This window comes from Tachysurus fulvidraco, chromosome 22 (genome assembly GCF_022655615.1).
Source record: "Tachysurus fulvidraco isolate hzauxx_2018 chromosome 22, HZAU_PFXX_2.0, whole genome shotgun sequence".
In the NCBI taxonomy this organism is placed as follows: Eukaryota; Metazoa; Chordata; class Actinopteri; order Siluriformes; family Bagridae; genus Tachysurus; species Tachysurus fulvidraco.
This window is the reverse complement of record NC_062539.1, coordinates 9958723-9985009: the sequence shown is the minus strand read 5'-3', so window position 1 is coordinate 9985009 and position 26287 is coordinate 9958723. Positions and strand designations below refer to the sequence as shown.

At 38.0% G+C, this 26287-nt stretch overlaps 1 protein-coding gene and 2 non-coding genes across 5 annotated transcripts; all 3 read left to right on the top strand.

Annotated features, from left to right (window-relative positions):
* Positions 1–38: 38 nt before the first annotated feature.
* ncapd2 (non-SMC condensin I complex, subunit D2) lies at positions 39–23195 on the top strand. 3 transcript variants are annotated; one of them, XM_027143256.2, is made up of 32 exons: positions 39–197; positions 410–533; positions 1717–1792; positions 1896–1954; positions 2043–2218; positions 3949–4094; positions 4686–4813; positions 5105–5228; positions 6374–6521; positions 7894–8091; positions 8163–8297; positions 8724–8811; positions 9334–9526; positions 11408–11526; positions 11640–11852; positions 12164–12338; positions 12482–12566; positions 13179–13315; positions 16274–16406; positions 16525–16600; positions 16976–17173; positions 17371–17525; positions 17640–17751; positions 17896–18019; positions 18268–18423; positions 18659–18836; positions 18986–19080; positions 19155–19235; positions 19374–19557; positions 19927–20068; positions 20531–20641; positions 22859–23195. In XM_027143256.2, the coding sequence occupies exons 2-32, from the start codon at positions 416–418 to the stop codon at positions 22936–22938; spliced, it is 4143 nt and encodes a 1380-aa protein (XP_026999057.2). In that variant the 5' UTR covers positions 39–197; positions 410–415; the 3' UTR covers positions 22939–23195. The 3 variants fall into 3 exon arrangements, with proteins under 3 accessions (XP_026999057.2, XP_047662150.1, XP_026999059.2); XM_027143258.2 differs by having other exon boundaries at positions 45–197; positions 414–533; XM_047806194.1 differs by lacking the exons at positions 20531–20641; positions 22859–23195 and having other exon boundaries at positions 19374–19582.
* Positions 7463–7783, top strand: LOC113640688. The gene has a single exon (XR_003440121.2). It is a non-coding gene; the product is annotated as a small nucleolar RNA U85 (small nucleolar RNA).
* LOC113640686 lies at positions 8968–9249 on the top strand. Its single transcript, XR_003440119.1, has one exon. It is a non-coding gene; the product is annotated as a small nucleolar RNA U85 (small nucleolar RNA).
* Positions 23196–26287: the final 3092 nt, after the last annotated feature.

Sequence of the window (26287 nt, the reverse complement as noted above, 5' to 3'; positions counted from 1 at the left end):
TAATCGTACATGCTTTTATTTTGCTTGCGTGGGCCGGGCGATGACGCATTTCCTTTGGCGCGAGTGTGGCCAAATTCAAAGACTCGGATTCAACCGTTACATTCGCGCATGTTGACACACAACAGTTGTTAAGAACAACTCGGATTTACGCTGTTTATACAGCATTGATATGTGCTGAAGTTATCACCTTTGTATCAGTAAGTACACCTGGGTTTTGTGTTCCGTCTACTTTGTGAGCTGTGAGGTTCATATTTTCTGTATATGTTGTTAATGGAAGTTAGCTGTTAGCAGTTAGCTGTTAGCTGTATCTAAGGCTGACTCGGTCTGTTGCTATGCACTTAGCCTTGTTTATTTAATCGACGTCTTTGTATGGACTCTGTACAAATGTGTGTGTTGTTATTTGTTTCAGACAGAAATGTCGTGGGATTTCGTCGTGCCTGTTACTTTGGATGATCTTCTGAAATCCGGAGCCATCAATCAGTATGTGGTACAAGGCGTGTTGTCGTGTAAACAGCTGCCCTCCATCCTACACAGTACGTACAATACAATATACTCATTTATTCTGTTCTCTAGAAGTCAACTTTATTACTCAAGTATGACTGAGCATAGAAGGGAATAATAGTGTCTACTTTTTCTGCAACTACACAGAAAATATACATTTCCAAAATCGATTTGTCATCATAAGAGTCCATACAAGAAGTACACAGGACCAAACACTAGATCGTTTGTTTATCGTTCTTGTTAGATATATACATGATCCAGTAACTTGAGCACAGTGTATTTTCTATTATGTTCTGTGAGGATTCACTGTTATCGCATGTTTTCTTTTTTCTTTTTTTTCTTTCCTTTTTCTTTTTTTTTTTTGCCAAGTCTTCTTATTGCAAACAAACAAAGTCGAATAACAATACAGAATCCCATTTTGGTTTTACGTAAAAAAGAAAGGGGAAAAAAAGGCATAAAGTTAGAGTTATAATAATAACAATAATGGAAAGGAAGTAGAAAGAAAAAGAAGAAAACAAACCACCCCCACTGAGGGTCCTAGCCCCTTTTAATGATCAAATACAAGTCATTTTAAGTTGCCCAAAGAAAAGAACCTAATTTGCTGAAATATGTAATATTCAATGAAATAAACGGTTGCCATTTATGACAAAACCTGGAGGTATTACCTCTTATTGAATATTTACTATTCTCAAGCTTAATAAATAAAAAAAAACGCTGTATCCTTTAGCCATTGTGAGTGAGATGGTGGGACAGAGGACTTCCACTGAAGAAGGTGAAGTCTGGCCAACAATGATGTAAAGCTAATAACTTCCTTTTGCATAGAGTTTAACTGATATGCTTCGTGGGTCAGGGTTCGAAATATACTCCCAGAATAGTGGACATCGTACTGAAATAACCCAATAATTATGCATATGTATTCAATTTTACACTTTTCCATATAGAAATCGAGCTATGTAGGTTTGGTGTTTTGGATATAGAGGAACAAGCTCACATTTTATTGATAAACACAGTAGAGCATCAGGTAGTTTGATTCACATTTGAAGTTTGCATGATCTCCGCATGTCCACTTGAACGTGCACACTAATAAATCCTTGGTTTTTGTTTCAAGTGGTTTATTTTTTTGTTGGTTAGCCGATGAGGGTGGTGATCCAGATTACTAGTTCAGAGTACCTAACTAAATGGGTTTTTATGTTTTTGTTTTCCCCTCTGATTCAGGCCTTAAAGCTGCTTTGCGAAGTCAGGGCCCTCTGTGCATCTTGGAACATTTTGACACCGCATACAGTGTTCTGCAGTGAGTACAGCGTTGCTCAATTTATTATAACTGTTCACTGTCGTTGACTATATGCCAAGTCTGAATCTACCTTAAAAAAAATTGTACACGATTTCAATTTCAGGAATTTTCGCACAGTGGATGTTACTGTGAAAGAGGACACGCTGGAGCTTCTTATACAAGGTATGCCTCAGTGAGGAAGGCTTGCAGCTGAGTGGTAATAAAGGTCTGCATCTCCTTTAATTGATATTTGCCCCATGTGTATTTTTAGTGGTCCAGGGCCTGTCCATTTCCTTGCCACCACTCCTCCTGTCTGGGTCTTTGTCGGCTGCAAATCGCAAAGAACAGCTGAATGCTGTCAAGATGAGTGTCTTTCTGCTCTGCAAACTCACTGAATATCTGGAAAGTGATTCCTACAGGGAGACTGTTGTCACTGCACCCAGCAAGGTAATGCGTTAACAGATGTGCCAGTATTGCACTCTTTGGGTACCTAGTGGTGATGTAGTTGGCATTTGAGACTAGGTTCCTTACTGCCTTAAAGCTAAGGTAATTTGTGTTCATCACTAGCTTCTGACTAGAACTGAGTGTACAACACTGAAGAAAGGGGAGGTATTTTTGGATTAGATCTTCTCAATCTTCAAATAGAAATCAATAGTGCTTTTCCCCCCAGATGAACCCAGTGACAATCAGAATAATACTCTGACTTTTACCTGTGTTCTGCCATGTGTTTGGCGAACGCCCTCTAGCCTTAAATGTAATTCTTGTAGAAATATATCCCTTTATATAATTTTCAGTGTTCTCAAAACCCATGGTGCTTGAGCCCAATGATGAGACTATGGCATCTATGAGCTAAAGGACTGAGAAATTGTGCCCCGTGCCTGGTGGGTAATCTTGGCTGAGCAGTGGAGACTGACTGCCCTGCTGTAAGGGCCCACCGACAGTACTGCTAGTAACCAACATTCTTTGTTTCCCAAAGAAATGGGTCTACAAATTGATGGGAGCTGGCACAAGTATTTCTCTCTCTCTCTCTCTCTCTCTCTCTCTCTCTCTCTCTCTCTCTCTCTCTCTCTCTCTCTCTCTCTCTGGTAGTAGGGGCACATTTCTCTGTGGTCATTCAGCTTTGAGCATGTTCTTTGGTAATCTGAGGGCAATCACTGGGCAAACCAGAGGTAACTATGACAGGGAAAATATTAAGATGGAACACAATTCAAAAGGGATGCCAGCTATTGCAATCAGAAATAATTCCCTTCTGTAACTGTGTACTATATGGTGAACAAATGATATAACACAGATGTTTAATACAGTTTTACACTGAAGTTTTTGTTGTGCTTATTAACTATTCACTGATTGAGAATTTGGTCAGTATTGTTCATATCAGTTTTAGTGAACTGTAAGAAATTACAGAAATTGCACCCAAAATCCACTCCAAGGTACACATCTAAAAAGAGCTCATTCCTAAGAAGTATCATAAGGTAATATGTTTAGGACTCTAAACGTATAAATGTGATTCAATTATAAATATGGGGACGGCAGCAGGACATTAAGGATCACCACGAACAAAGGGTCTACGTGGCCGCGATTACCATTTAAAGTAACCACTTGGGTGCTAGCAATTGTAACAATACCAAGACAAGGTGTACGTGACCATGATTAACATTTAAAGACATCAGCTAGACAACAAGGTTTGCAACCAGTTTGCTAGCACCCAGCCATTTGGGAGACATTCAGTTCTTACCCTCAATACACATTCAAAGCGAAACTTCATTTAAATTACCAAAAGGGAAAACTGTATATAAGGTTTGAGCAGAATTTGCTCTAGGTTCGTGTTCTTTCTGACTCCGACGAACCCAAAGTACGCCATGTATTTTGTCACTGCTATGCTGGAATAAACTTCTTGTTCTTTATTAAGATCTTCAACATCATCGTCTTATTTTTACACAACGCATTTTTTCTTACAGAACTGATTGTACTGTAATCAGTAATCTCATGTGTCTTTAGGTTGTATCTGTGGCACCATCCTTAGCATCAGTGAATGCTGAGAACTACAACTATTTAGCTTTTTTTTTATTTTAATTACAATTAGGTACTGGTTGGTGCAAGAATTAAGATGTATGGTTTTTTAAAATTTCATCCATATGGGTAACGTACAGGGGCATAACTGCATGCATGTGTTACAGGGCCGTAAAAAGGAGAAGGCTTGTGGTAAGGGCTTGCTGCAGTGGGACAGTGAGCGTGAGACAGTGTTGCGGTGTCTGACCCAGTTGCTCCAGGTGGATATCCGTTCTCTGTGGAGCCTTTCACTGGTTGAAGAAGAATTTGTTAGGTGAGACATGCCCACCATTTTTCTTCTTTGTGAATGCACCAGTTTTAAAATCCAATATCCATTTACATTTACATTTACATTTACGGCATTTAGCAGACACCCTTATCCAGAGTGACTTACAACTGAGCAACTGAGGGTTAAGGGCCTTGCTCAGGGGCCCAGCAGTGGCAGCTTGGTGGACCTGGGGTTTGAACCCATGACCTTCCGATCAGTAGCCCAACACCTTAACCACTGAGCTACCACATCCTCCAATATCCAATATCCATCTACATATCTATAGCCTATGGTCATAATCCTGGGCCATCAGAGAATGAAACGGACACAACAGAATAAAACATTTTCCCCCCTAATCAGACAATTTACACCCTGAATTTTTTTTTTTAAATTACAGATTTTACTTAATTTAATTACAGGTCTGATGGCGAAGGTTTTTTTTTATTTATTTATTTATATATTTTTATCCACTCTCCTTGCTAATTAACAGTTTCTTTTTTTGTTGATTATGAATATCTCTGTCAGTTAAATAATGATTAAAAATTAGTTTTGTTCTGTGTCTTTCCTCTGTCTCACATTTTTCCCTGGGTTCTCTAGCTGTGTGACATGTTGCTGTTATAAGTTGTTGGAGAATCCCACTATAAGTCACATGAAGAGTAAACCTACACGTGATGCTATCATCCATGTGCTGGGACTGATGGTGAAGAAATACAACCACATGCTTGGTTCGTGAACACACAAGTACATGGAGATGAGGCTGTATATTTAAAGGCTTTTATAATGAGCCCCATTGATTTTTATTTGAAATGTTTTTTTTTTTTTTTTTTTTTTTGCTTGATTGCTTGTTTTAATACCTAATTGCCTACCTTTTGTGAAGGATTGTGTTTAAAACATTACACATTTTACTTTTCTATACAAATGTTGATGGCGGTAGAGCAAGATTTAAATGAAAAACTGACAACACTTTTGAGTGTGTGTTTATTTACAGTATTATGATAATTGTTTGTGTGTTGCAGGAGCATGTGTGAAGGTGATTCAGCTGCTGCAGCACTTTGAGCAGCTCTCTGCAGTTTGTGCACAGGCAGTAGCAGCCTGGAGCTCGGAGTATGGAATCAAAGCAATTGTAGGAGAGATCATGAGGTACTGTTTATTCCAAAATGCTAGCTACGGTGTTCTCAATACTGCCAAACTAAGCAAATGTGAAATGAATCTGAGGAAGAATGCATCATAGCTTACAATGAGAACAATAACAGTAACAATAGTCTGAGCAAAGAATAAATATTACTGAAAAGACTTCTTTATGTATGTTAAAATAAACAATGCAAAACGATTTTTGCATTTTGTCTGTAAAACTAAAATAGCTACAATAGAGGCACAGGATAATGTTTTAAAAGCTGCTGAAGAAATATTTTTGGTGGTTATAATATAGTAGCACAATGCATGTTAGTTACTTATTGTGGTGTGGAAATACAGTATCAATCACGTCGCATGTATAATTTAGCTCCGAGTTGTGTGACTTGGACCTCTGGTGTTTAGATGGTGCAGCTTCATTCAATGCACAATTTGAAGAATTATCCGAAAAATAAAAATTGTATGTTTTTCCAACGAACATTGTTACTTTTTGCATCATGTCTTTGCATGCATTGTCTTTAAATTAATAATGCCAATTTTTTTGTAATTGATATAAAAATAAACACCATTTTTCTTGACACTGTATTTAGTTAAACGTGATTATATGCATTTAAAAGATGGCATTTACATCTGTAATTGTAAACAGAGTTTATAGCATTAAACAAGTAACAATTTGAGAAACAATTAAATCTGCTATGAATTCAGATATAGAATTCAGGTATAACATGATTAGATTCAGGTAAATTTGTTATGGTCTAAATATATTTATTTTCATGTTTTCTTATACCATGATGCCTGAATGCAGAATTTCTTGAGATTATTTTTATATCTAGTTCACCTCACCTCTTACCGTTCTGCATAAGTAGACTTGATGTATGCAGGTTCTTATTTAGTCTGGGAATTCTTTCCTAACAGCTCCTGTTCCAATAATGGTTTGCTAGTTTATATGTAGATTGGCTTTTCTTACGTATCTTGTAACTGTGTATTATTTATACATGTTACTTTTGTTGTAAAAAGAATATTGCATATTAACTTAAAAAAATTGACAGACATAAGCCGATAACACAAATATCTGTGCACGTATGCCTGTGGCCCTGAATGTGCATATGCATGTGTTATGAATATTTTGAACTGACTGTTTTTGTGTGTTTCAGAGAGATTGGACAGAAGTCCAGTGAGGAGTTGGCTAGAGAGGGGTCGGGTGTGAAGGCCTTCTCTAGCTTTTTGTCTGAGCTCAGTACTCTGGTTCCTGAAATAATGATCCCTAATATCAGTGTGCTTCTCACACACCTGGATGGAGAGGTACACACACAAACACTTGAGCAGTGGCCTTTAGTCCTTACTGGCATTAGTATTTAAAAGCAATCTGATACTAATGAGCTCCTAATTTCCTGCTATTTAATATATAATAAACATTTGTAGCAGAACTAGGGTTATATTGTCGAATAGTTTCCATTCAAAGATAAGAGTTTTGGCTCATAATATGTTCATATATTAGTTAAATTAGTCATATATTGCCTGTATTCTTCTACATTGTGCCCACTGCATGTTTGATTTCAACAGTTTCTCATCACAATTTCTCTCCATAAATGTTCTGGTGGTGTTAAAGGTTTATATATATGATGTATGTTAATAGATAGTAAATAAAATAGTAGGAATAATATAATGGAAGAAAAAAAAGGAATTTATTGTTGCTTATATTTTATGTGCAAAAACTATATGGACACTTGATTGTCCTATCAGGCTACATATTTGAAAGGACACAATAGTACAGGGAGACTTTGGCTTAGGTGTAGAGAAAATGCTAAAGCATACAGAGAACCCAAACAGTACGACTGTGACAATGCTCCTGTGCAACTCAATACACTATCCATCTTGGTTTGCCAAGACTGGTTTTGAAGATTTCAACCCCATTGTATTGGAATGTTCCTTGACCCAACATAAAAACACCAGTAATATTCTTGTGGCTGAATGGGCAGACATTCTCACAACCACATTCCAGTCTTCTGAAAAAAGTTTGAAGCTTTAATGACAGGAACTGTTGGGACCAACCATGTATTAATGCCCAAGCTTTTGGAATGGGATGTTCAACATGATGGTCAGGTTTCCACATAAGTTTGTCTATATATTTTATTTACGTTAGAGAATACATATAATAGATAAGGGTTAGTATAATGCTGTTTTGAGTGCAACCAAAAAAAAAACAAAAAACATGCATGAGAACAAGTCTTTGCCTATATTTTGCCCAGTGATGATACCAAGGCGAATGTGAGCTCACTGATTGCGAGTCTGAGTTTTCCTGTGTTCATTTTGGCTGGTAATCTTGACAGGGCAGTTGAGATTTGCTGCTTTGTTGTAAGGGCCAGCCTACAGTCATCAAGCCCCTTTCCCTCACACTCTTCTCTAAAGTATGAAGTGAGAGCATATCTGAAGGGTGCTGACAGTGTGTGTGTGTGTGTGTGTGTGTGTGTGTGTGTGTGTTTGTGTTTGTGGGCACAGGTAGATTCTCAGCACTTTGCTTTATTCAGTAGGCATTGAACTGCATCTTTGGTAATCTGAGGGTGATCTTTCGTGTTTGTCACCACCGACATGAACCTTATTCAAGATGGTATTCACTAAACATGAATACTGATTAAAAATGATATTCCTTATTTATGATGTCTGTCTCCTTTAGAGTTCCAGTATGCGTGTGGCTGTGTGCGAAGTGTTGGGGGAGGTGCTTGTACGTGTTCTAAACGGCGATAAATTAGATGATTCTGGTCGAGCCGATCGAGACCGTTTCCTTGACACCATCCAGGAACACATCCATGACACGCATTCGCACGTCAGAGCTCGAGTGCTTCAAATGTATACTCGCATTGTCAACAGCAAGGTACATGTGATCTGATCGAAGAAGTAAGTTTGTGTTTTGAAAACAGAAAAATGAATTCTTCTCTTTCTTAGGCTTTGCCATTATGTAGATACACCGATGTAATGGAATTGGCTGTTGGTCGTCTTGGTGATAAATCCGTCAATGTGTGTAAGAGTGCCATCCAACTTGTGGCTGCTTTCATCGCCCATAATCCCTACAGCTGCAAGGTAAACTCTGGTTACCTGCCTAGATGTACTGCCTTAGAATTGGAATGTACACTGAAGTCTGTTAAGATTTTCATATGTATATTTTTAAATATAGTTTATAAAAAATATAAAAATAAGTAATACAAACTACAAGGATGTTGGTTTTGTTTTTAAATGTTTTCAAAGTGAGGTACCCTACAGCTGAGGGCCTGTGGGAGGTATCTTTAAGAGTGCCTAACATGCAAATCTAATAAATCAGGGCACATTGATTGTGAATATGCTGTTTGATCCCTGTCACCTACCTTTTGACTATACCACGATGTTTGATTGTTTGACTGTTTTGTTATGTCTGTTTACCAAGTCGTCATGTCAAGATAATGTTAGATTAGAGTTGTAGGTCCCAAAGCAATCTTCTTAATAATATAATGTTGAATTACCTTTATTCAGCTGAGCAGTGTGGACTTAAAAAAACCTCTGGAAAAAGAGACAGCCAAGCTCAAAGAGATGAGGGAGAACACAAGGGAGAAAGCACCAGGTATATGCTTCCGTGTTCGTTTATTCTTTGTTTGTTTACAATATGTACAGATAATAGATTAAGAAGCATTATGATAAATATACTTATTAATAATGACATTGCTGACTATATAAAAAAAACATTAGCAAAATGTGTAGTTTCCTCTAAATTGAGCTTGTCCAGTGATGATACCAAGGCGAATGCGAACCTACTGGATGCGAGTCTGAGTTCTCCTGTGTTCATTTTGGCTGGTAATCTTGACAGAGCAGCGGAGATTTGCTGCTTTGTTGTAAGGGCCAGCCTACAGTCACGAAGCCACTTCCCCTAACCCTCTTCTCTAGTGTAATGCTGGAGAGGGTGTGAAAGGGCCGACAGTGTATACGAGGCATGTGTGTGAGAGAATCTCAACTCCGCGTTATCCAGTTGTCTATGAGCTGCATCTTTGGTAATCTGAGGGTGTTAGATTAGCTCATAAACTTGTTTTGCCGTGAGTGTTTTATCTTTAGTGCCTCTCCCTTGAATTTCATTTTCTTTTTGTTTCAGTCCCAGTAATCTCTGCATCCGATCTGTGGGCTGCAATGGAGCCGGAGGTTTCACACACAGTCCGAGCTCAATTGGAAGTTACAAGTGACTCGGAGAGGGAGGAAGAGGATGAAGAAAGAGAAGGCAAACCTGACCTCACTGACAGAGACACTGCTGTCCAAATTGCTCAGTACCTTCGACTCAACAAATACAGGTAACGGAATCGAATCAAGATAAGTTTATAATATTTTTAGGTGGGGGAAAGATGTTAGTATTTTAAGTTATTTTATATATTTGAAATATGGATTTGCATTTCTGCATTGCATTTCCAGACTCTACACACACTAAATTTACATTTTCATACAACTTAAAAATTTAACGTGTCTTGCTTTAAAAATCAAGCTTCTATCCAGGCCTCCTTTCAATAAGTAAGCATTTTCTTTTTGAAGTTAAAGAATAATTTCTGAACACCATGGGCTAGACAATGAAACTGAAACACCTGGTTTCATACCACAATAATTTATTAGTATGGTGTATGGCAGGCATCACCAAATGGCGGACCGTGGTCCGAATCCGGACCGAGTTACGGATCTGCCCAGACCCGTTAAAATTCTAATATCATATTAAGCATCTCCTTATTATAATCTAATATTATAAGATTATATAAGCTATTTGATATTAATATAAAGATAAATCTTTTGTTCATGCGCAGTTAATCTAGTTATTACGACAGGTGCGTCATCAAAAGCCAAGCCAAAAACAGATTGTTTCTGTTCCATACTCCAGAGCAGGAGGTGGTAGTAATGCACTTAATTTTGCTGGCAGGACAATTAAGATTCAAACTGCTGGCAGGACAGTTACATGCCCATTTCTCTCACTTGGAACGGAAGATTGAAAGGGAGTAAAGAGAGGTGGAAAATTTTTTTCAGTTATTTATTTATTTATTTATTTATTTATTATTAATTTATTCAGTAAATTCTGCCTTGTTCTATTTTACTTGAAGTGTTCTTTTGCCTAAGGTTCCTGTGTTATTGATGTAGTTAATGTTTAAAAAAGGGGAAGCTCAAAAGTCTTTTGTTTAATTTTTTTCTTAAAGATTAAAAGCACTTTTATTTTATTCAAAAGATTCTGAATGATTTACATTACTTGAAATATAGGCCCTAAGTTCAGGCTGCTCTAAGCTGTTTGCACTTTTTATTTATTTTATTCAGAAGTTCAGTGTCTGTTGTCTGTTACCTGACATGTAGTAAAGACAACTACAGTATTGTTTTCCATTCAAGTGCCATACAAGTTCAGACTTTGAAAACCCTTGAAATTTAACAATAAATTATATAGAAATGTATGTGTGTGTTTGATTTTATTAACATGAGGGTACACTATTTTAAGTGACAATATTAGATTCGGACCTTTGCTGGGAGGAAATTTTAGTAACTGGACTAACTCTTTCACCAGTCTTGCTATGTGTATTAGTCTATTATTGCCCTGATGTACAGCAGTAAATGGGTGTAATATTTGAACCACTAGGTGCACATCATCCTTCAGAATGGTTCGGTAGTCTTTGGAAGTGATGTGTCCATATAGCACAAGTAGTCTGACTAGTGAATGACAGTCACTGTAAGCATACAACACTGTAAGTGGTAAGCTTCTTTAGGGATCTCTCCACACCATAACTCTCCGGGATGTCAGAAAGACACTGAAGGTTTACTCATCAGAGAACAATTCATTTCACATTGTCCACAGCCCAAGATTTCCACTGCTGGCACCATTAAAACCAAAAACTGGCATTAGTGACCAAAGCTTGTATAGCAGATATAGTACCCCTATGTATAATGTACCCCTTTCAGACAGCTTCCCGTTGTGTTAACAACTCTTACTGTATACTGACATTACCCTAAATATCGTGGCTTTTGATAAACCACAAATACTTGATGTCCTAGTCACAGATGCCGCAGCAAGGCAACCGTGTTTTTTTTTTTTTTTTTTTTTTTTTTAATTATTTCATATGACCGAACTCTGTCTTCTTGTACATGTTAAAAAAATTTCTCTCTCTTCTTTCCTTCTCTTCTCCGCCTGTTCCTGTTTTGTTTTTATATAGACAAGCGGTGCGGCTGTGTGTGCAAGCCCACACTCTTCACCCCGAATCTCCATACTTCTCTGCTCTGTCCAATTTGAATGCAGACACGCTGATCAGCACATTGGCTTCTCTTTTCAAAGGTACGCATACTGCTGATTTTACATTCCATTAATATTCTGGTTAAATGCCTTCAATCCATTTGCACACATTCTGAATCTCTGAATTTTTTATTTATTTTTTATTTTTTTTACAGGCCCTGAAGAGGAACAGGCTACAGATATGGGAGCAACGGATCAGCCCCCTCCACCACAGAAAGAAAGGGATGGAGAGGTTGATGAAAATGAGAGCGAGCTGAAGAAGCAAGAGATGTTGGTTCAGTACTTGAAAGACACAGAGAGCTTTGCCCTACAAGTTGAGAGCGCCATAGCAGTCATTAACAACATGCTGTACTGGAAAACCACTACAGGTGTCGTTTGCCTTTTTATTGGAAAACTTGATTACCTGTTTGTACAACAAAAGTGTTCTCTTTACATTATGCATGTTGTGTATCTGTATTAAAGGACACTTATTAGATACATCATTCAGTGTCTAGTTGTTAGGGAAGAAATATTCATCTTTTGTTTTTTTTGTGTGTGTGTTCAGTTATTTTCCATCTTGTATTTTAGTTACTTTTGTTAATTTTCTGGACAATATTGTTTTCTGTTGTTGTAAATTCTAACAAGTAGTTAAGTACTTGCTGTTTTACTTCTAAACACTTCACTTTTCTTATACTCTCAGTGGTTCAGGAGGCAGTACAGTTCTGTGTTACTGCATGTGAGTTCAGCGTAGCAGACTCTGTATGCGGGGTAAGAAAGATGCTACCACTGGTCTGGTCCTCAGATGCTGCAGTCAAAGATGCTGTTGTACAGGCGTACAAACGGCTTTACCTCAACCCTCACGGAGACAGCACCAGGTGTGTGCGTGTTCTCTACCTTGTTTACAGTGTGTGATTGATTAAACCCTGCTAATGAATCATACAGTCTGTAAGAATAGGTGAGAAATAAGAATGAATAAAAATCATGTTATATTCTTTGTCTTGTCTCTGTTACTGGATAGAGCTAAGGCCCAAACTCTTGTGGACAGTCTGTCTGAGTTGATGGTTGATGCCTCCCTGGGAACCATTCAGTGTTTGGAGGAGATAGTGAGTAACTGAGTTATTTGGTGGAGTTATGAAGTGATTGTCAGTGTATTTTTATTATTTTTGAATGTCCAGTTACAGGTGAATGCTTTCCAGCTCTGGTCCTGTTCAGACAAACTAACTACTTTATGTAGTTTTTCTTCAAAATGTTCAGTCATATCTATTAATGCATTAATGGTGTTTGGGCAATTATCAAGCATTAGTACCCCAGCATTAGAAAATAAAAATAAAAAAAAACAGACTGGCTTTAAAAAACTGGCTACATGAGTCATTTATAACTTTGTCCATCTGAACAAGTAGGTTCATCTTTGAAGAATGAATATGCAGATAATTGTATATATTTAGAATTGAATTTATTAATGCTTTCAACTGAAAAACAAATGATGAAACCCTCTATGGAAATGTCTCTCAGACTTCTACGTAATTGTGCCATGTACCGATAAAACCTATACATGTTTAATTCATATAATCTGTAAGTGAATTGATCAGAATAAGAAATAAAATTCCCACATGACCGATGAAATGATTGTATAAATGACGGATTGAATATCATGGTCTTAAACGGACTATGCTTCTGAAAGCAAGTCATCATGCTTAAAGCCTGTGTGTTTCCAGGTGCAGGAGTTTTTCAGCACTGAGAATGCTCTGCAGGTGTCTGTGGTGCAAGTGCTGTGGGAAAGATTTTCAGGAAAGAGGGATTGTTTGGCACTGCACAGGAGAGCCGCAGTACTTCTGCTAGGAATGGCTGCACGGTGAGACGTAAATCTTTATTCACAAACCCTATTCATTTGTTCAAACTCATACCCTCATACTTAAATTCATGATGCAATAAAATGCAAAAATGAAAGTCACACTAGCTCCAGAAGAAATTTTGAGCAGTTCCACTTATTCCGATAGACACGTCTGACCTATTTTGAACATTCCTGCAGACAGAGACATGACAGCATTTACAGTAATTAGTAAGATTTTAAGAAGTTCAGAATAAAATAAACAGCAAATATAAAGTCCAAGTCAGCTCATCTATTTATTGAGCTGTTAATTGTGTACTTGTGGGCTACTAAGAACGTCCAAAGGAATAAATATGTATAGCATATTAGAGTAAACAAATATGGATAAATGTCTTGTATGGTTCTCTTTGATTATCTTGCTGCTCACTCTCCCTTCTTCTGCAACTCTCTTGACCGAAGTTATTTTTACTGTAAAAGTCTAATGCTTTGTTTCCTAAAATCTCATTAATAGTTAAACGTCTTAAAAAATTTACTTAGGTGGGCATTCGTATGTCTGGTGGCAACATCCGAATAACCTGTGTGTGAAAAATGTTGAAGAAATTGTTTGGGTCAAAATTAAAATTAGAGTACAATTTATCCCAACATCATATATGATCATATAATCCCTTTGGCTTTGAGATGACATGAGGCTTAGAATATGGCACCTTTTGTTTGAACCGACCCATCTTTGAAGCATCATTTTTTTATTCCCATGTGTGCCTTTTGATTTAAGCAATTAACAAATCTGAATGGCTACTCTTGATTTAAGCCCTGGTTTTGACTGTGAAGACTGTATTTGTTGTTAAATATGAAAAACCAACATGAAGACCAGATATGTCTAATTATAGAAAAGCAAGCCATTAACATTAGACATGACCAAAACATCAGGATAGATTTTTCTTCAATTTGGCTGTGCGGTCGTTGGGTCCCTCGTCAATGTACTAGAATGATTCTAATATGTAAAAGAAATGTAAGCTGGACCAAGTTTAGGGGGAAAGAGTTTATTGAAGATAAAGGTATGGTCTGTGTAACCAGACTTTATACCTGGTAACAAATGGCCTTTAAACAATAAACAGATACAGTTAAGATCTCCTACTGGAAAACTGGACAGGACAGAAGGGCCATCCTGTGTATTGATCAGTTGATTGCTTTACAGATAGGCCATTATGTTAACTACTAAGCACAGGCACAATGTAATCAGCCATTTGGCTCACTTGCATTTATATGTTAATCACAGGTGGGTCACAGGAACATCAGACTTTGATTATGCATGAAAGAACTAGACCTAAAAGCCTTCAATCCCCCCTTTGATCAGTTTTGATCACACCCAAATAAATGCAGCAAAATAAACTGTACATAAAACCAACTGCATGTATGTTTTTATTGTCCACAGCACTAATTTTGGCACCCAAAAGAGTGTTGATTAATAAAATTGCTTGTATGAGGAGTAATGCCATTCTTTTGTTTTGGAATATAGTCCTGTGGTAGTGTTGACTTTGCAGATGAGTGTTGTATGATCCTTCCAGCAACTTGATGGCGTGATCTGGAGCAATACATTTACAGTTACAGCATTTGGCAGATGCCCTTATCCAGAGTGACGTACATAAGTGCTTAAATCTCTAACATTGAATACATTAATGCTGGTTCACTAGGTTACATACTTAAGATACCATGAGTTTAAAACATTTGTTCAAAGTTACAATGAAAGTGTCAAAGTTTTTTTTTTTTTGTTTTTTTTAATGCAAAAGATAAGGAAAGAAGTGCTAGTTGAATTGTTTCCTGAATAAGTAGGTCTTCAACCACCGCTTGAAAATAGCCAGTGACTCAGCTGTCCGGACCTCTAGGGGAAGTTCATTCCACCACCTTGGTGCCAGAACAGAGAAGAGTCTTGTAGTATACTTGCCTCTTACCCTGAGAGATGGTGGAACCAGTCGAGCAGTGCTGGTAGATCGGAGGTTGTGGGGTGCAGTGCGAGGAATGATGAGGGCTTTGAGGTAAGAGGGAGCTGGTCCATTATTGGCTTTGTAGGCCAGCATCAGTGTTTTGAATCGGCAGTAAATGACCTGCAACACACAAGAAAGAAAGGGAACAGTATATTGCCATAGAACTCAAATTTAATCATTCATTACCTTTTACTGTTGTTACTGTCCCTATTTATTTTGGCAGGACTCTACAGTGTTTATCAGTGATTGTGCAATCTTCATCCTCAGACGACAAGCTAAAAACTTTAGTCTTGCCGTATCTGGACTGATACTAGCTCTTTACTGCTGCCTAGCTCTCTTCTCTTGGTAGATTAGCTAATTTGCAATGGCTCACCGCTTATTCTTTCCATATACTTTAACTGGTGCATTAGTGACCAAAAGGACTTGAAATGGACCTTCCCATCTGGCTGCCAATGGTAATCGCTGAGGTCAATGAACCATTACCCATTCTCCAGGGACCATACTATGCCCCTCTGGGGTTGCTTTCATGCATCATGAACTTGCTTCTCGGCACTCTACTGCAAAGCTGAGTCTTTCACAGTATTGAACGAGGCTGTCAGACGTCAAGTGCACATCAGCTTTTCTTAAATCGATGGTGCCAGGTAGAGACACGAGACGGCCTGTGATGATCTCAAAAGGGCTTAGTCCAGTTTTCTTGTTGTGGGTTGTTCGAATGCTGCAGAGTACAGTTGGTAGGGCCTCAAGCCAGGGCATTCCTTCCTGGTGAAATGTTCTTTTATCCTGTTTGTCCTGACTGTTGTGGTCTGTAAGGGCAGTGTAATGACCATTTGAGATTCAGCTGCAGTCTCTAAATGAACGGAACAAAATCCTTCAGAATGTCCAAAGAAACCAGTGGTTCCAAAGTCAAGGGAAAGTTCATATTCTGTATTATGTTTTAATGTCGCATAATATAGCAAAACTGTGCACATTACATTTTATTTCTCTGTATGTCTGTGTGTAGAGCTGAGAGGGAAGTTGTACTTGGCAACCTGGACACACTTTGCTCTGTTGCATTGGGTGAGAAGGTGACTGAGGATTACTTGCTGGCCAGAGACACTGTTAGAACCATCACCAATATTACTGACCACATAAGGGTATGTTAATATGTAACAATCCTGTATCACTAAACATTTACACGTCTTTGAGCATGAGAGAATAGACCATATTGTATGTATACAGAAAGGTTAATCATAACTATACTTTGTGTTGTAGCAATCTAAAGGAGCTGCATTCCGGCTACCAATGGATCATCATCTCTTCAGCTGTCTGACCCAGGCTGTTGCTGATGGTACAAGGCTTTGTATTTTCTAGTTGCTGTTTGATGCACAAAATGCAAAAATAATGCTAGAGACATTTACGTTTCCAGTATTTGGCAGACGCCCCTATTCAGAGCGACTTGCATTATCTAATTTTTATACTAAACATTTGAGGGTTAAGGGCCTTGCCCAGTGGCCCAACTGTGGCAGTTTTGTGGACCTGGGATTGAACTCACAACCTTCTCATTGATAGCCCAACACCTTAACCACTAAACTACCACATGAGATACCAGACACACTCTGGTTACCAAACCATCCACAGTAACTGAAGGAAAAGGAACCATTGTAAAAAAGAAACTAAGGAAAAATCAAAATACTTTATCATTTACCTTCACCCTGTCCCCTAGGAGTGATATTGTCAGACCCCCACTGGCAAACTTTCATGGAGCAAGCTGTTCGCCTTATCTACTTCCTTGCTGAATCACCTGATCAGCTATGCGCTCGCCTCCTCCAACGCTCAGCTCACCTCCTGCTGGAACAGATTACAGAGAGTGCGGAGCAGTCACAAATTTCAGAAGGCTCCCAGGACTCCCAGGATCAAAAAGGTACAATAGAAATGTGGAGTATCCTCTGTGGAGCAAAATGCATTTCCATTATGTCATTATGTGTGAAAGTATTGATTTTGTAACAGGTTTAATCCAGTTCCTGTTGGCTCACTGTCCAGTAGTTTGCGTATCCTTCTTTTTCAAACCAAACTCCTCAATAGCATCTTTTGACGCTCTCCCTGTCTCTCTGTGTGCAGTAAACTGTGTAAGTCTGGCACAGCTGCTCTCTCTCTCTGGATTCGTGGCCTTCTGGCAGGTGTCCCACCTGGAAAGAAGCGTGAGTGCTGAGCTCCGGCGGCGGAGAGGAGAGAAGGAAGAGGAAAAGGAGAAGGGGCCTGTTAACAAGAACAAGGTCTGTATCAACATGAGGACCATTCACCACAGTCTTCACAATGGAAGGCTGATTCTTGACTGACAGATTTCATTATGATCCTGATATCCATCTTGTAATTTACATCCTATGCAGCGGGAAGCCAATGACAGTTGTGTGGAGGAAGAGCTTGGCTTGACTGGTGCCTCAGCAGAGGACACCGAGGCAGAATTCATACGCAAAATCTGTGAAACAGAACTTTTATCTGGTTAGTGATGGCTTCCTTTTTTAATTTATATGGCTAGTTCATGAAATCAAACGTTTTCATATCAGCTGTGGTAATAATCTGAATAAACTTTATTAATTATAACACTAATGGCCTTTTGACTGCTCTTTTCTTTTGTGTGTACAGAAGGGAACATGCTCAGTGTGTTTTTGCCTTTGCTGGGGAAGGTTTGTAGCTCACCTGGCCGATATTCTCATAACCAGCTTACCACTGCTGCCTGCCTTGCGCTCTCACAGTTCATGATGATCAGGTAAATCACTGCATTGTATCCAACTTTTTGTACTATAGAATTGAAATCTGCAATAAATATACATTGATATAAATATACATGTTGATGGTGTGTACTCATGGTTTGAGTGTGTGTTAAGTTAATGTTTGAATCCTGTTGCTACAACAAACCAGTGATGGAAAAGTCAGAGACTAGCCTGAAGAAGTAAGAAATTGAGTGTATATTATTTATTCTAAATATTTGCCCATTTCTCTCTTGTTCTAACTCAGTCCAGCGGTTTGTAAGGATAATATCCGTTTACTCTTCACTGTGTTGGAGAAATCTCCTCTCCCAGTTGTCAGAGCAAATGCTATTATTGCCCTTGGAGACCTTACTGTACGCTTTCCCAACATTCTGGAACCATGGACCCCCAACTTGTATGCCAGGTATGCCAACTTGCCTAATAACTAATGTTCATGCATTCGGTATCAATCTCACTGACAATGTAATATTTATTTTTATTAAATTTTTTTATTTCATTTATATAAACTCCTGTCTGCACTTTGCTACACTTTATCCAGCTAAGCACACTGCACAGAAAAAGATTTTGTGACCGATATAAACACTAAATAATATATACTATATATAAACTATCATTCTATATTGCATGTTTCTATAAAGGCTGTGTGATGAAAATGTGTCTGTGCGCCTGACTGCCATCACGGTTCTGACCCAGTTGGTGCTAAAGGATGTAATGAAGGTCAAAGGTCAGGTCAGTGAAGTTGCAGCTCTCCTGCTCGACCCTGAGCCACATATTGCGAACCTTGCAGTCAACTTCTTCAATGAACTCGCTGCAAAGGTAGGCATGTATTCGTCTAACATACTTGGACAGTTTGATGTGATTAAGGAATATTTTTTTCAGTTTGTTGTTGTTTTGTGCTGTGTGTCTTTGATGTACTTTTTATTTCTCTTTCCGTGTTTAATCATGTCGATGATTTCCTCTCTCAGGATAATGCTATCTACAATCTGCTGCCAGATATTATAAGCAGGCTGTCGGATCCAGAGAGGGGAATGAAAGAGGAGGACTTTAGTACCGTTATGAAGTAAGTTTATTTTCATTTGGTATGTTGTTAATATATATGTAAATATGTAACTGATTCTTCTCATTTTGTCATAGGCAACTCTTTTCCTACATAACTAAGGAGAGGCAGACAGAGAGTCTGGTGGAGAAGCTCTGTCAGCGTTTCAGAACTGCAAAGTGAGTATGCATGTACATAGTTCACAATTCCAGAGAGCTGTGATGTGAATGTTTTAGCCACAAGTTATATTGCTTTGGTTTATTGGTTCACTAAATTATAATGTATAAACAATGTTCTGTGTGTCTTATTTTTCTCAGGACCGAGCGACAGTGGGCGGATCTGGCTGTATCTCTGTCACTGCTCTCCATGTGTGAGCGAGGCTTTAAGAAGCTACAGGAGTGCTGGGAGTGTTATAGTGATAAACTTACAGAGGATGCAGTTTACCAACCCCTGCTCTCCATCTTGGCCAAACTCCGCCGCCGAGCCAAGCCCCAGTTTAAAGTACGGTAGACTTCACACAAAGGATGTAGGCATATTCAAAATTTCCTCCGAAAATTGTTTTCCCAAATACTGCATTACATTTTCAACATATGCTTTTAAAAATGGCTTGGCTAATGTCCCTCATAGAAACCTTAAACAAATGGGTACATACAGCACACACTTTTACTGCTAACCTGTATTTGAATGCATCTGAGCTTGACCACAGGACATCAAAGCAAATACGCAGCATTTAAAGCACTTTCCCAATATCATTACCATCAAAAAAAATTTCTTCCACCAGTTGATTTTGTTTAACTTGTATCTACTAAATACTTTTTATGGTCGCTCAAATTAAATTGAATGTCTTCTTTCTGTCCTCTAATGGCACAGGCTCAGGTAGAGGAGTTTGAGAAGAAGATAACAGCAGTGCATATGAAAGGTCTGGAAAATGTGGAAAATGAAGAGAGACAGCAGCAGCTGGAAGATCAGAAAAACACTCCGGCGCCCAAGAGTGCTCGCAGACCAACACGAGGTAAAAACACATTGTTGTTTCTCAAAATGATTTCTATCATGCACTAGCTGAGATCTGATTTATTTATACAAACATCAGCAGCAGTGTATTTCGATATATCTTGGTACCTTGTCTAAATGCCTGGAAAAAAAAAACATGCTGCACAAGTTAAACCTTCTTTTAAATATGTGTAAAATATGTTTTTTTGCATCTACCCTTCCTTCTTTAATGCACATCCAGAAAATAATTAATATGACACACAATGTATACCACCACAACTTATTGTAATATTAAGAAACTGGTCAAACAGCACGTTTGAGGGGTTTAAGAGAAAAAACATCTCTGTTGTGATGAGATTTAATTTTTAATGTTCTGATAGACCTGCTTACAATGGCTCTGCTCTCACAGATTCTGTCTTAACAGAGCATGCTGTTATCAGGATGTGTTAGATTAAGTAAAAAATAACATCTTGCCCCATTACAGGCCGTGGGAAATCCAGGATGGATGACACTGACTTGGTGACCCCCAAAATCTCCCGCACTCGCCCCAAAACAACCATCACTTTTAGCAGTGATGAAGAAGAAGAGGAAGAAGGTGAGATGGCAGTGCAATGCTACAAACTTTATCAAATTGGGAAAACATGATTAGATGATCTTTAGCATTGATGTGTGTTTAAAAGATTGGTTTGGGTTGTGTTTCTGCACATTTCCATTATGCATATTCATATACATATTCATATTCATCAATAGACTTAGACTGTACCAAATAGGGTTGCAAAGGGGAAAACAATTTCTAGAAACTTTCCGTAGGAACTGTGGAATTTTGGAAATATTACAAATTTTTGGAATTTATGGGAATTGATTAGAAATTTGAAGAAATGTATATAAACTGCATCATACACAAACATAAATACAAACATTTTGTTTGGACATAAGTTGAGATGCAATAAAAATGACATTTTGACAACATTGGCTGAGGTGAAATGTATCCAAAAGGTAATGTGTGGCATAGTTCTATAGAATAAGATTGGAAAAAAGCTTGTAAAAATATAAATAAGTAGTTGAACAATTGGAATAAAAATGAATAGAAATAGTCTAGATGAATAAATACTGCTCAGTCAGCATGACTGCTAAAACAAACTATAACCTAGTATATACAATAGTTCAGTCAAACGTTTGGACAAATTACAATTTTTATATTTACGAAGGTGTTATGCTCATTTAAGCCTGATTTATTTCAAAGATAAAGGGGAAAAAATGTCATTGTGAAATATTATTACAGTTTAAAATGTAACTTTTATTAAGCAGAAAATCCCGAAAAATTATAACAGGTTATAAATAATTATGAGGAGCAAAAGAAGTCTAAAACTGATGAGAAATCAGCATATTGGAATTATTTCTGAAGGATCGTGTGATACTGAAGGCTGGTGTAATGGCTGATGAAAATTCAGTTTGCATCACAGAAATACATTATATCTTGAAGTATATTAGAAATCAGAAAGCCATTATAATATTTCATGAACAGTTTGTCCTGTATTTTTGATCAAATGCACTTCTTTCAAAAACATCGTAGTGTGTCCAAACTTTTGACCAGTACTGTACTTCTGTAAAATAACAGAAAACTGGCTAACACAGAGGACAGAAGAAAGAGCAGAACAGCTTGAGTTAGTGAGCCTCATAAACTGTCAATAAAATAGTGCTAGCTTACATTTAGCATATCTGATTTACTGGCTGGCCAGATACTGTATAAACACATTTTGGTATTTGTTAAATAAACTTTAATACTGTAGATAAAATATATTTACCAAAGTAAAAACAAAACTTACTTTAATTGATGCAATCACCTGATTCAACTGTAAACCTGTGGAATATTTTGTTCTGTGGTAATCAGAGCCTGGATGGGGGAGGGGTGACTAAGGGTAGATTGTAGGATTATAGGATTGTGGGTGATAGTTAATTCCAATGGAAAGTTTCCGGCTGGAATTTTGCAACCCTAGTACCAAAACTGGTCATGATGGTCTATCTGCTTTGAGTTTCTTTTAATATACAGCTTGTGTGTGTGTCCAAAGCAATAAGTAAGAATTTGGAAGCTTTGTGACACATGTTCGAGTTGAGAGTTTGATTCCCAAGATCACCAAGTTACCACTACTGGTCCCTTGAGCAAGGCCCTCAATTGCTTAGTTGTGTAAAATTAGATTAAATATAAGTTGATCTGGATAAGGGTGTCTGCAGCAAGTGCTGTAAATGTAGACTGTTTTTTTGCCTTTTTGGGAAATCTTCAGTGGATAGCTACATGTTGCAGTGGTGTGGTGTGGAAGTATTTGGGGAGATTTAAACCTAGATATATTTTGGATCAGTTGCAGAGGTTGGATGACAGGTGGAGGCAGTCCAGCCACAATTTCTTTGCAGTATTTAAATCTAAAAATGACCAGGAACTGGACAAGTACCCGAGTGACATCTGTGGATAGAAATTGTCAAATATTAATACTAATTTAGGGAGAAACCTGTGTGACTGTCAGTTTATGAATGTGAAGTGAGAAGGCTTTAGTTCTCTGGGTCTACCCCAAGGTTGTGTGAATTGATTGTGAGAGTTGTTCACGGCGATCACAAAATCTTAATGCCATAATTCATCTCCATGGATGAACATCAAATAAACTGACACAGAATTTAATTCTGGTTTTAGGGGCACTTTGTGTTTGTTACAACTTTAAATTCTGTATAGTGTTTTGTATTGTTGAATTCGATGTATGATTTGTGTACAGACATGCAGGTAAATTCTTAATTGTGGGTTGTTGTTGTTTTTTTTACCTAGATGCTGTCATGGCAGAAAGTGAAACTCCAAAAGTCACCACCCCCATCTCACGTACACGACGCACTCGTCTACGCCATTAGCCTGCCTTCCTTTTGCTTCCATCACTTAGGGGTCTGCCACCATTCCCCCGTTTTTATATTTTCATCTCTATCTTTATTCTGTCCATTCTGAAGGCACTATTTTCATGCCTTTTTTTTCTAATACTATACATTTTTATCCATGCTTTTATTAAATGTTTTATGCAAGTTAAAACAAGTGTGTAACATCTGTCCTAGGCTGCATCATTATTACATCATTTTGAATAATGACCTTAATAAAAAAAATAGCCTGTAAAGAATTTCTGTGCAATTTGGGTGAATACTGTATAACACACAACATTCCACTCACTTTTTTTAAATTAACTTTAGCTATTTTAGAAATGTGTGAACATCAGCCTATTATTACTTACTCTTACATTGTCTTATATGGCATAATGCTATAATGTCCTAACTGTGCGTTTTAATACAGTGCCTTGCAAAAGTATTCATATCCACTGAACTTTTCGACATTTTGACATGTTACAACCACAAAGAAAAATTTAATTTATTGGGATTTTTCTGAAATAGACCAAAAGAAAGTGGCACATAATTGTGAAGTGGAATGATAATTATAAGTGGTGTCCAAATTTTTTTACAAATAAATATCTGAAAAGTGTGGTGTGCATCAGCCCCCTTTACTCTGATACCCCTACCTAAAATCCACTGAAACCAACTGCCTTCAGAAGTCACCTAATTAGTAAATAGAGTTCACCTGTGTGTCATTTAATCTCAGTATACAGATGCAGCAGCTCAGAATTGCTGTTTGACTACTGCATGATTCTGGCAGACATCCAGCAGGAGTGCTGCAATAGTCATGTTCCCCCGCTCTGACGTGGTTAATGAGTAGCTGCCTTATTCACGCCCCCTACGCGCGTCTGTTGCAATGACGCATTGATCCACCAGGTGGCGCAGTGATCAGTGTAACAGCTGCTATTAACTAATGAAACGTCTCTAAATTAAATGTAAACAAATTGCAGCAGACAGAGAGAGACATTATTTTTATGTAAAATAAAAAGTTGTTTTCAATACAATTTTAGAGCAAAGACCTTGTTTCCTGTCACAGAGTAAACACTGGGATTTTTTTATTGGTATAAAGAACTGCAAATGACAAATGAGTCTTTTTTTTACATTTCTATTGTTAGAATTAAGTCAGCTACCATTTACTTGATGACTGCATTTTCAATACTTAAATTACTTTATAATTTAATTACTCTTTACTTTTATACTCTTTATTTCTACTTGTATTTCATCTCAGGTGTTTTCAGCTATAGTTTTAATGTATCAGACACTTCCATTCATTCAGCATTCCAGCTTTCACAGGGCACAGAGACACATCTGGCAGCCACTGTGAGCCAATACACGAATTCCAAGGGGCCACTAGACTTACTAACCCTGAGTTAAATTTGAGTAAATTCCTTGGACCTCACACCTACTAGCACCCCTACATCTCCATTGTTCTCCAGCTTTTGTTGTGCAAACACCCCCATCACCTGTGAGGCCTGGCTCATTTGCATTTGTTCACTCCGAGTAGCTCAGATCCAAGGCAGACCAAACCTCTGTGTGTGACATAGAACCCTTCAGAAATGCCTCTATACAAAATAGTCCGTTTTATTTATAGAACATTTTGTGCTAAGGTTTGTCATTGCCATAGTACATATGATATTTATATAACCCTTGTGCAGACCTGGGGTCTATTTGACTCATCTGGAAAGTTGTGAAAATGTGTCATAACTTGGGTTTCCTTCCACATATTTGCCTGAAATTTACCAGGATTGTTCCAAATTATAGTAAAATTAATTTTGTCTTTTTGTTGAACTATGTTCATAAAATAAATACTTTCCTCCTCAAGTCCTCCCGAGTCAATTTGACTCGGCCACATTTAGTGGGGCAATAGGTCACACTTTAGATATGCCTTTGCCTATACATTTGTAAACATTTCACACACACACACACACGCGCGCGCACACACAAATTGGGCAATGCATTTCATTAGGCCTCCAGAAAAAAAAGCTACACTTTTGTAAATATTTCACACTTTTGATATGCCTTTGCCTAGCATAGGGCACACCTCGGGACCCGCACCAGAAAATAAAAAAGTCAGTAAATCTAGTGTTAAACCAAAAATGAACACAACAGCGAACCACAATTTAATATTGACAATAAGAACACATGTATATTTATATGTGGGTCGCCACAGCGCACGTGTGATGTGTCTACATTGTCACCATACACAGTATTAACATGACACAATGTACAGAAATACAAAGATTTATAGGTATAAATGAAGAAGGTGCATATGTGGGCATCTACACAGTATATGAGGGACATGGTATCACAGTGTGGTCCCTGCGAATGGTCAATTGTACAGACCACCCTGTGATGTGGTTCACGTGTTAGTCTTGCCATCATCAGATGGCTGCAGACCTGGCTGCTTCTTCCTCTTTCTTTTCCCCCAGTAACAACCTGGAAAGAAGAGGATGATGATTAGTGTGTTTTATTGCTGATCCCAAGACATCAAACAACATACATTCATAAACGTACTCCACTGTACACATGCTCAGAGACGCTTACCTGGCATGCTGGCGCACAAGGTGACATCCTGTCCTGGATCCCTCACTGTACAGCAGCTGGGTCCTTGGTAGATGTTCCGTCCTTTGTACATGTGGTATCACATGTGTCTTCCCCAGCTCCTTAGAGAAGATGTGCCTCTTGTACCGCTTTGACACGTTGGACTTACAGTAGGAAACATCTCGCATGTGCTGCTTTCAGCATTTTTGTGCAAAGTGCTCATGAGAATAAAGTTTTTCCCTTGTTGGGGCAGTAAGACATTATTGTTGTTACTGGCTGTTCTGAACAGTACTGTATGTGAAGACAAACATGGACTTTCTCTTTAGAAGCTCCTGGCCCAGGTTGTAGTTTGTGAACAAATTGTTTCAGGTTATGTTGTCTCAATCAAAAGTCATAACAAAACTGCATTTTTGCACCTTATAGATGATGTCAAGACAATACAGGAGAGTGTGAGACGTAAATATGTCTCACAGCTGCAAAAAAGTCCTACAGTATATGACATTTAACCATACAGTACTCTAACCCTACGACTGTAGGGAGGGTTGCAAATATGTGATGTTCACCAATTTTAATTTACATTTTGAGGAAGTTTTAAGCGGAACAAATACTTTTAACTATTGGTTTAATTTTTTAAAAAACTTGTAGATCAATTTGACCTGCAACATACTGTAATAAGAGGGTTAAACTCTAAACAGGTCCTAGATGCATGTCCTGAAAATATCTTGTCCAAATCACACTCTTGGCATACAGTACATTTGTCTTAGTTTTCATTTTGGTAAGTAAA

Bases quoted from the DNA above. Each gene is read 5' to 3' on its own strand.
- ncapd2 (XM_027143256.2), top strand. From the start codon at position 416: ATGTCGTGGGATTTCGTCGTGCCTGTTACTTTGGATGATCTTCTGAAA. The intron at 2,219-3,948 runs GTAATGCGTTAA...CATGTGTTACAG, and splicing joins TTGTCACTGCACCCAGCAAG to GGCCGTAAAAAGGAGAAGGC. The intron at 16,407-16,524 runs GTATGTTAATAT...TTTGTGTTGTAG, and splicing joins ATATTACTGACCACATAAGG to CAATCTAAAGGAGCTGCATT.